The sequence below is a fragment of the Brienomyrus brachyistius genome, unplaced genomic scaffold (assembly GCF_023856365.1).
Source record: "Brienomyrus brachyistius isolate T26 unplaced genomic scaffold, BBRACH_0.4 scaffold44, whole genome shotgun sequence".
Classification (NCBI taxonomy): Eukaryota; Metazoa; Chordata; class Actinopteri; order Osteoglossiformes; family Mormyridae; genus Brienomyrus; species Brienomyrus brachyistius.
The window spans coordinates 2,610,991-2,621,119 of NW_026042319.1; the positions used below are offsets into that span (position 1 = coordinate 2,610,991).

A 10,129-nucleotide genomic window follows, 5' to 3' on the forward strand; every position below is an offset into this window, starting at 1 on the left:
GTATCCTGGAAAAAGCAAACACAGAATATGACAATGATGAAAGATGAGAATGGTTAAGCAGAGTTTAAAGTTCGTATGACATGCGGGAAAAGCTTCTTCGCAGCTTCTCAGCTTTCTGGCCCCGGCGGCGTTTGCCTGAATACGCCTGCAATTATCTGGTTTGCCCTGGTCCTGCACTAGTGGGTGTAGATGTACTGTAGGCTTGGCAATGTTATCCTATAGACTAGCCATTATATCAAAATTATACATTTATAATTGAAATCCAGAGGACTGAAGCTTTCGTTTTATTTTCATTGCTTGCATTTGAAGCGGCGTTTCTGCCAAAGTGCCTCAAAAGTGAATGTTATCGCTGCGGCCCCTTTCAGCACCGTAATCCAGATGTGTGTGATGGCAGGTGCTGCCGGGGTTCACGGAAACCGGCCCTTGTGCTTTTTAAACCCACACTTTGTTTTTCGAATGACGAGAGACTAAAATATAATCATCGTCATATGGACGGCAAAATTAACTCACGCTGGGGTCTCAGGTTTCTTCCCGCGGTCCCAATTAATTCATGCAGACAGGCTAACTGGTACCTCTAATTTGCCCATACACTGTGACTGTGAAGGATTGGCAACCCGTCCGGTCCTGCTGTCTGGTTCGGTCAGAGTCCCCCCCCCCCCCGACTGTGACCAGGATAAGCACTTAGACGATGAATGGATGGATTGTCATTATTAATTAATAGTAATGAAGTATAAGCACCGGGCCTACTCCAGAAGTTAATTTTGATACGAGATTTACGTTGGCTATTGTATATTAGACAAATCACAATACATTTGAATGAATTTTAAACAAAAATCTGCTTTAACATGCCTGGACGGATAAAGTTTTATTTTTCTCTAAGTATGCCAGCGGAAAAAAACGAATAAAGTGCTGATACTTTGAGTGCTCACTATTGCAGGAGTTTTAGCGCCCGGACGGGCTCCTGGGATTGTAGTTTTCTCCCGCATGGCCTCGGATGACGTCGCGTTTCCGTAACACACCGGCGGAAGCTTCCGAATCCACCTGTTGGGCTGCGACGGGAAAATCGGGAGCGTAGAAGAAGTTATCCAAAAAAATAACTTATAAAGCTATTGCGTACCTAGTAGGATTTAGTTTGCCCTGTTTTCATGGACAAACTAAAGAAAGTACTAAGTGGTCAAGACGACGACACCACTGTATTGCAGGTAATACGTTTGAAAGTGAAACGACGCGGGTTTAAAATAGTCTGTGATACTTTACTGTTGTAGGACGCTTACATTAATAATGATCCCGTTCGCGTATGTGTTATGTAGTCAGACATACTCTCGAAACGGGATGGATACCAACGTTATCAGCTCGGTAGTAATGATGGCAGATTGCAAGCAAACGTTTGGCTTTACAACACGAATGGGGGGGTGCGCTTTTAGTCAGAGCGAAGCGTAGCAATTTCATGAAACTAGAAACCTCGTTTTCTCTACAGAAGAAAGCACAGAGAGCTCCTTTCCTACGTGATCTGTATTATACCTACCCAGCGGCACAATGCATGGGTGCATTTGGTAACCGTGTACGGTTCATTCCTATCTGACACGCAAAGTAAATAAACATTGCGATTCTCCCAGATGTATTCCAGGAATATTGGAAGGTTGACTGTTCTTGAGTGTCAGTGCAAATAAACTGCCTGTGTGTTTATTAAACTGCTTTCGCCCTGTTTTCCAAACTCCCCGTCCAGGCGGTGAATGAAGCCTCCAGTTTATCCTGGGGGACGCGGATGAAGGGCTTCGTCGCCTGCTTCGTCCTCGGTGTGGTGTGTTCAGTGCTGGTGAGCTTCAAGCCGCCGATCTCCCATGACGTCACTAAATGTCATCTTTATGTCGATCCGTCTCGTGCTTCAAAGCACGGATGCCATTGGAAGGCCGGTGCGACTGGTCCAGCCTGATTACAGGAATGTGTGCAGAGTTGTGGCAGTATTTGCGATCTCTTGGGCTGTTTACTGAATTACGGAAATAACTTGGGTAGATAATGCACAGACAACGAACTGTTTGCTTTTATAACTAGAAAAACCACATATGCAAAAATCGTTTTTTATAGACTTGAATAGTCTTTTATCTGAAACGTTTGACAAATGATTACAAATTAAGTGTGTTGAGATTACACCCCAGTGGTTAGCACTGTTGCCTCACACCTCTGGGACCCGGGTTCGAGTCTCCGCCTGGGTCACATGTGTGTGGAGTTTGCATGTTCTCCCCATGTCGTCGTGGGGTTTCCTCCGGGTACTCCGGTTTCCCCCCACAGTCCAAAAACATGCTGAGGCTAATTGGAGTTGCTGAATTGCCCATAGGTGTGCATGTGTGAGTGAATGGTGTGTGAGTGTGCCCTGCGATGGGCTGGCCCCCCATCCTGGGTTGTTCCCTGCCTCGTGCCCATTGATTCTGGGATAGGCTCCGGACCCCCCGCGACCCGATAGGATAAGCGGTTTGGAAAATGGATGGATGGAGATTACACCCCAGTGGTTAGCACTGTTGCCTCACACCTCTGGGACCCGGGTTCGAGTCTCCGCCTGGGTCACATGTGTGTGGAGTTTGCATGTTCTCCCCATGTCGTCATGGGGTTTCCTCCAGGTACTCCGGTTTCCCCCCACAGTCCAAAAACATGCTGAGGGTAATGGGAGTTGCTAAATTGCCCGTAGGTGTGCATATGTGAGTGAATGGTGTGAATGTGCCCTGCGATGGGCTGGCCCCCCATCCTGGGTTGTTCCCTGCCTTGTGCCCATTGCTTCCGGGATAGGCTCCGGACCCCCTGTGACCCAGTAGGATAAGCGGTTTGGAAAATGGATGGATGGATGGAAATTACACCCTAGTTAAAATATGTAGGTCTGTTTTAGACTTAAATGGGATCACGTGGATCTGTTGATTAGGTGTTTTGCTGTTTATTTAATTAACCCACATTCCTCCGCATTTGTCACCATTCACTGCCAGGGAGTATGTTTGCTGTGGCTGCCGAAAATTGGATTGATACTGTTCATCGTTTTTTACACATTTGGCAACATTACCTCTCTGTTAAGGTAGGTCTCATTTGTAGATACACAAATTCCGTTCCAAATACTGACTGTACTGATCATACACACACACACACACACACATTTGGTGACTGTTTATCTAGGTGACCTGGGAACATGGCGGTCATTCTGCAGCTCGGACAGCTTGAGGTTTCTCTGCAGCGATAGTTTATCTGATGTCCTGCCTTAATTAATAAACTGATCGGTCTGAACTCTCTCCTGGCCATTTTATATCCCGCTATAAAAAATAGCTGAGCATCTGAACTACACATTTGTAATTTACAGTTAGGATTTGAGGTTTCATTTTAATTGCAATCTTTGCATTATAGCATAGCAGTGTTTCTGCCAGACGACCCGCTTCCAAAAAAATCAGTCAGATGATGTACATTCTGTCCCTCCCACCCCCCTGCCCCCCTACCCCCCTACCCACCTTACAGCACCATGTTCTTGATGGGGCCGCTAAGGCAGCTGAAGCGGATGTGTGACAAAACTCGTGTGGTGGCCACCATCTTGTTGCTGGTGAGAGCCCGGCCGTGTACAAATAGCGCCCCCTGGTGCCCCGAATGCACACAGCTCAGCCACACACACCCTTTCCTAGGCCCTAAGGGTTTGTAGTGTGGATGGTGCTTTAGCTGCAAGACACTTAAAAAGATGAATGGTTTGGATTTAGGAGAGGGTGCAAAGTACGTGCACTACCTGTCATGTATTTGACGAGTGTCCCCCTTCATATAGTGAAATCATATTTCATGAGATAGGATATTTCAACAGGAAACTGCACTACAATGACTGGCATTCATGTTGTTTCAATTTTGCCCATGGACAACACTCAGGAAGTTGTACCTCCTGGAGTGGAGAGGCTGATAGACTGTTTTATATATTTATTTTGCTTTGTTTTTTTGAGATCCTAACCCTCATTTGATTGGCTGTTGTGGGTCAAAGAGTCCCCTTTTCTTTGGTTCTGGGCCCGGCTGGGCTAAGAGCCACTGGCGGAGCCTGTGGGGAAAATCAAATTTATCGGGTCTGGCAAAGCAAAGGAGGTTCTGTCTGTCAGTATGGTGGGGGGGTCAAGTACATCTCCAGCGGAGTGTAAACAAATAACCCACTAAAGCAAACAAGAAAAATGAGAAAATTCCTCACTGTAATACAGTGTCATTATGCGGGTACAAGCAGATAGGAATATTGACTTTATTTTACTTTGCTCCCAATATGCTATGTGTGGTGCCATTTCATTGAGGCCACCAGAGTCTATAGAGCATCAGTCATCTTCATGCAGAAATCCTTTTATATGTAACTCTGGGCTGTTTACTTTTGGACAAAAGAAGGAAACATGCGTGCAGGCTTTGGACTAGTGAGTGAAATATTATATTGGCAAAAGTATTGGGACGCCCCTCCAAATGATTGAATTCAGGTGTTCCAATCGCTTCCATAGCCACAGGTGTGTGAAATCAAGTACCTAGGCATGCAGACTGCTTCTACAAACATTTGCGAAGGAATGGGTCACTCTCAGCTCAGTGAATTCAAGTGTGGTACTGTGATAGGATGCCACCAGTGCGATAAGTCCATTTGTGAAATTTCCTTGCTAGTAAATATTCCACGGTCAACTGATACTGGTATTATAACAAAGTGGAAGCAACTGGGAACAGCAGCAACTCAGCCACGAAGTGGTCGGCCACGTAAAATCACAGAGCGGGGACAACGCATGCTGAGGTGTGCAGTGTGCTGAAGTCACCAAGTGTCTGCAGAGTCAATAGCTACAGACCTCAAAACTTCATGTGGCCTTCAGATTAGCTCAAGAACGATGCGCAGAGAACGTCAAGGAATGGGTTTCCATGGGCGAGCAGCTGCATCCTAGCCTTACATCACCAAGTGCAATGCAAAGCGTCAGATGCAGTGGTGTAAAGCACACTGCCACTGGACTCTAGAGCAGTGGAGACATGTTCACTGGAGTGACGAATCGCGCTTCTCTGTCTGGCAATTTGATGGAAGAGTCTGGGTTTGGCGGTTCCCAGGAGAACGGTACCTGCCTGACTGCATTGTGCCAAGTGTAAAGTTTGTTGAAGGGTTGGGGTTGTTTATCTGGGGTTGGACCTGGCCCCTTAGTTCACTAAAAGGAACTCTTAATGCTGCAGCATTCTAAGCCATTTTGGACAATTTCATGCTCCCAACTTTGTGGGAACAGTTTGGGGATGGCAACCTTTCCTGTTCCAACATGACTGCACACCAGTGCACAAAGCAAGGTCCATAAGGTGTGGAGGAATTTGACTGGCCTGCACAGAGCCCTGACCTCAACCCGATAGACCAGGTTTGGGATAAATTAGAGCAGAAACTGTTAGCCAGGCCTTCTTGTCTAACGTCAGTACCTGACCTCACAAATGCTCTCCTGTAAGAACGGTCAACAATTTCCATAAACACACTCCTAAGCCTTGTGGACAGGCTTCCCAGAAGAGATGAAGCTGTTATAGCTGCGAAGGGTGGCCAACTCCATATTAAAGCCTATGTAGTAAGAAAGGGATGCCATTAACGTTCATGTGTGTGTAAAGGCAGGTGTCCCAATACTTTTGGCAATATAGTGTAGTAAAGTTTGAGGTTAACCAAGAATGCTAATTTCTCACTTTCTTTGCTGTTCCATGTCTGAGTATTTTTTGAATGTTTGATTCAATGTGATTTTTTTTATAGACATTTCTTGGATTGACACTCTGCTCTGCCTTTTGGGTGAGTGCAGTGCTATTTTTTGAGCTGACAGCTTGTGACTCTCTGTTCGATTAATTGGAATCAGAAAAGTCTCATCCTGGAGAAAATTGTTTTGATTACTTCGCTGTTTGATTGCTCATGTCTGTTTGATTCTTTCAGTGGAAGAACAACGGCCTTGCTTTGCTGTTTTGTATTTTGCAGTTCTTAGCCTTCGCTTGGTGAGTGAAGACTCACAAGGGTGTGGGATGGGTCAACAATATTTGGAGATCAGCGATGGGGCAGATCAGTCCTTTAGTGTTAAATCACAGTAGAACAGAATAAAAAACTGACAAGAAAGATGGTTGTTAGAACACTACACAAACCCACACGTCCATTCTGTCTCCAAGGCTTTTTTGCCTCATAAGGGAACTGTTACCTGGAGCCGGTATCCCCAGAGAGACAAGAGTCATAATAACAAATGGGACACCAGCGAGGATACAGGCTGCTTTGCTTTCGCTCGCCGGCGTTCTGCTTCACAACATAATTAATGTTTTTTTTTTTTTTTTTGCAAAAAAAACAACCAATTATTTTTCTAGCTTTCAGCTCAGGCAATTTGTATAAGGGCAAAATAGCTCACGCCAGACCCGGTAAAAGCAGAGGTCTTTGTTCTGTAAAACCCGTCCATGTTGCATTGATACCTGACATCAACAAAAACCAGTGTTTAAAGAGTCCATAAACCCTCTTAGAGTTTTGGGTGGGGGGGGGTAGGAAGTGCTGATTGTGGGGAGATGGCTAAGCTGCGCATCTGATGCACTGAGATAAATTCCCTCTGGTATGGAATCTGGCTTTAGCAACATGCTAATATGTAAATGATAAATCAATCCAGCACTTAAAAAATGTGAATTTGTTTTCCGTTTGTCATTTTCTTTTACTTAATCCCTAAGGTGCTGCTGTATTCCTAATACAATTCTCTGTTTTCCGTAGGTATGGCCTGTCATATATTCCATTTGCAAGGTTAGTCTGTTTTGTTTGTTTGCTTGGCGTTCTGTCGTTTTATCAGTTAAGGTAAATGGCGTGCATAAGCCTTCATTATGTTTCATAAAGGACATGTGACATTTGTCTGAGTGCAGCATTAGCACCAGTGAGGCTGCAGTGGGACTGGGGGCTGTCAGCCTCCAGGGAGCCTCCTGCAGAGGGCAGGCGCTGTGGCCCGGGAGAGCCACCATCCCTCCGTGTGTCTGTGATGCCTGTTGAGAAACAGTAGACTTCAGCTTAACCTCCAGGCAACAGGTCATCTTTTAGGTTTTAAAAAAAAAAAAAAAAAATAGTGAGTTAGGCCGCCTATTCCAAAGTCATTTGTGACAACCAATTTGTTTCGGGGAAAACCCAGAAAGATGGTTATGATGACTGTAATTATTAGCCTGCAAAACAGTCTGAAACACCTTCCAGTGCACTAGACTGCGAGCAGAGCAGTGACAGTGTGAATAGTGTGAATCCAGGAACGTTTGACGAAGGTAGTTTAGCTGGTGGGATCTGTAAGAGCGGAAGGGTGAATTGTAAACACGGCCTGGTGTTTATCCAGGTGAATATAAGTGTTTTGTCTCTTATGGTAGAGAAGCTCAAAGGTCTAGCCTGTGGCTTGTAGACCGGCCTGCATGCAGGCGAGGGTTTTTCTTTTTTTTTTCAACGAGTCTTGCTATTCAGACATTTTAAATGTCATGAGTGAAGAGGCATGTTTTTGGAGGATAATTGACTGTCATTGTCAGATTTTTGTATTTAGGTTGACATGTCGTTTGTGTGTGTGTGTGTGTGTGTGTGTGCTCTTTCAGAGATGCGATGATCAAACTCTTCTCCCTGTGCGTGAAGTAAGGAGCCTCTATGTGGCTGCCCCCCCGCCCTGCCCCGCAGCCTGGTGACCCTGGCCCCCCGCACACAGCCCCTTCCTCCTGGCCCCACCCCCTCTCTCAGCCCCACACGCTGGTCCCCTGCTTCCTGGCAGAAGCCGCATCGCAGGTGCTCACTCCATCCCGGTTGACCGGCACTGCGCAGTGGAAAGGCACTGAAGTATCCCTCAGCATTTACAGACTTGAACGCCTTCCAAAACACAAATGCCTGGACCATTTAAAAGAGTGGTTATTTTTGCAAAAACCTATTATTAAATGCTGTTTTTTAGTGCAGCACACCAGGGTTTTGTAAAACTGAGAATCACGGTTCTTTATTGAATAAATTTCCTTTTTTTACATGTTAACAGATTAGTTTATACAAATCAGTCTTCTGTATATGCCTCTGGTTGTGTGATCTGGTCAACTCCATAGCTAACTATTTTGGTGTTAATATGGTTGTGTAGAGTGCAGGGCGTTGGATCAATAAGGATATTCACTATTTTTTTGCTGACCTTGCAATAATATGCATAAATAATGTGGTTGTTTGGCATGGTAATATTTCTAATGTGTATTATTTCTGAGAACAAAGTTAACTGAATTGTATTTTGCTTGATTCTTTTTGTGAATGACTTTGTCAAACCATGAATTATGTTTTTACAGTTTTACCAGCGTCTAACCTATGTTTTTTGCACAGTTCCGAATGTGTTTCGTAATAATTCCTTAAACATGCTTCAACGTTACTTAACCACAAATTACCAGTCTTAATACTATGTGTAACTTGATGTGCATTGATTGTGAATTATTTATGTGCATTATTTTCGGATAATAACGAATTTAGCATCACGGTTGACACGCCAAGATAAAGTTGGTTCCATTTGCCGTCGCGACGCGTCACGCCTCCCCGCTGACACTGCACGTGCCGTTCCGCACCCGTCGCTGCCTCAGACGGACGGATCCGGCAGTAATTCTGTATTTATTAGACCCGGACTGTCCTGGCCCGCACACGGTTTTGCCTTCCGTAGAACTTCAGCGACTGTCTGGTCCGTCGTCTTGAGCAACTCAACAAAGGCACCAGTTTTGCACAAAATCGTGTAGCCCGAATCGCCTGTTACTGATCATAGTAACAGTTAACAGTAGAAACACTTTTGTGTTCATTATCTTAAATATTTTACTTAATAGAGTGAATTTCAGTCGAGCACGACTATATCCGCTGTTCTTAATTTTGTGGGCTTCATACAATTATTCAGTGTCTTTCTAACTTTGAGTAAGTGTTTAAGTGTAACGTTTCGTCTTAGTGATGGCGATGATAAACTTTGTTGCTGGTCTCATTTTAATTATGCTGTGTATAAATGATTAAATTCTCCATGAAATATCGCCACGTTGTGTGTGTGTGTCACTCGCGAACGGCCAGTTATACTAGAAGTGCACTACTTCGCCAAGAAAAACCATTGGATCTCAACGAGAAGGTAAAGCGGGTAACGTAGGAACCAGTAACTCCGTTCCGCTGACCCGACATGTCGTCTTCAGTATCTGTGCATTTCTTGAGAATGTCCGGACTCTTCTGTGTATAACAAATATTAGCATCTTGATGCAAGTGGACAAAAATTGCAAAGGTCGTTTTAACAGTGTGCGATGAAAGCACAGGTTTAGCACGTAATATGAATACGGTACATATAGCCCGTTACTTTGGTAGGTTACTGTATATGTGTGTGCAGTACGGGGCAGCCCGGCGCGAAGTTACGCTTTGGCAACGTTTGCATATATGTTTTGACGAATCATTTTTAATTTTTCTTTTTCTGGCATGCTGAATGTTTTTTCTGTTTGTTTGTTTTAGAGGCCATTAGGCGAGACGACCAGGGCTACTAGATCGGCCTGTTGGTCTTACACTAGATAATACACCTTTGAAGATGAATAGAAACACTTAGGAATACAGAATGCGTCTCCCCCGTCCTCCCAGGATACAGTTTAAAACCAGAAAATATCAAACAAATTAATAGTAAGCGAAACATCCATAACAGTACATGGTATTACATAAAATGCCCCGCGGCCGCATTTGCTGTAAAATTACTCGCCGATATGTATTAAGCCGAGCTGTTTGTGGTTCACCGGAAAGTAACCGGCTCTTTTCTGCTTTTATTAAGCAGATCATAATAATACATTGGGCCTAGTGATTTAATTCTGACCTCGCACCCCAAAGCATACAAGTCATTTATGTATAGTGTCTTTCGTGAACGCGTCATTTTTCTGTAACGTGCATGCAAGTCCGTGTGTTTTTGCTTGGGGTATTTGATTAATGTACATTTTGAAAGATAATGGCTGCGTTTTATTTAGACAAAATCTTGCCCAATACGCGGACAAAATATTCTACCAGTGTCCTTTTCGGAAACAGACGGTAAGAACTTCGCGTTGCAGTGCTCCCCGTTTATCTGTTTCGCGGCAATAAGGTGTTTATTGCCTAAGTAACTGTTTTTTGGGCTTATCTTTTTAATATAATTATATGAAATTCTATTATTTCCGCAGGGTA

The 10,129-nt window shown here is 44.4% G+C and overlaps 1 protein-coding gene across 1 annotated transcript; it reads left to right on the plus strand.

The window, feature by feature from the left end:
- Positions 1-992: 992 nt before the first annotated feature.
- LOC125723019 (vesicle transport protein SFT2B-like) lies at positions 993-8,979 on the plus strand. Its single transcript, XM_048999411.1, has 8 exons — positions 993-1,202; positions 1,727-1,816; positions 2,973-3,058; positions 3,490-3,571; positions 5,729-5,764; positions 5,903-5,961; positions 6,707-6,736; positions 7,552-8,979. Exons 1-8 carry the CDS (start codon positions 1,146-1,148, stop codon positions 7,589-7,591), a joined length of 480 nt encoding a protein of 159 aa, XP_048855368.1. The 5' UTR covers positions 993-1,145; the 3' UTR covers positions 7,592-8,979.
- The last annotated feature ends 1,150 nt before the right edge of the window (positions 8,980-10,129 follow it).

Excerpts from the sequence above, each read along its gene's own strand:
- LOC125723019 (XM_048999411.1), top strand. The coding sequence starts at position 1,146 with ATGGACAAACTAAAGAAAGTACTAAGTGGTCAAGACGACGACACCACT. Across the intron at positions 3,572-5,728 it reads TGGCCACCATCTTGTTGCTG|ACATTTCTTGGATTGACACT; the intron begins GTGAGAGCCCGG and ends TTTTTTTTATAG. Across the intron at positions 5,962-6,706 it reads CAGTTCTTAGCCTTCGCTTG|GTATGGCCTGTCATATATTC; the intron begins GTGAGTGAAGAC and ends TGTTTTCCGTAG.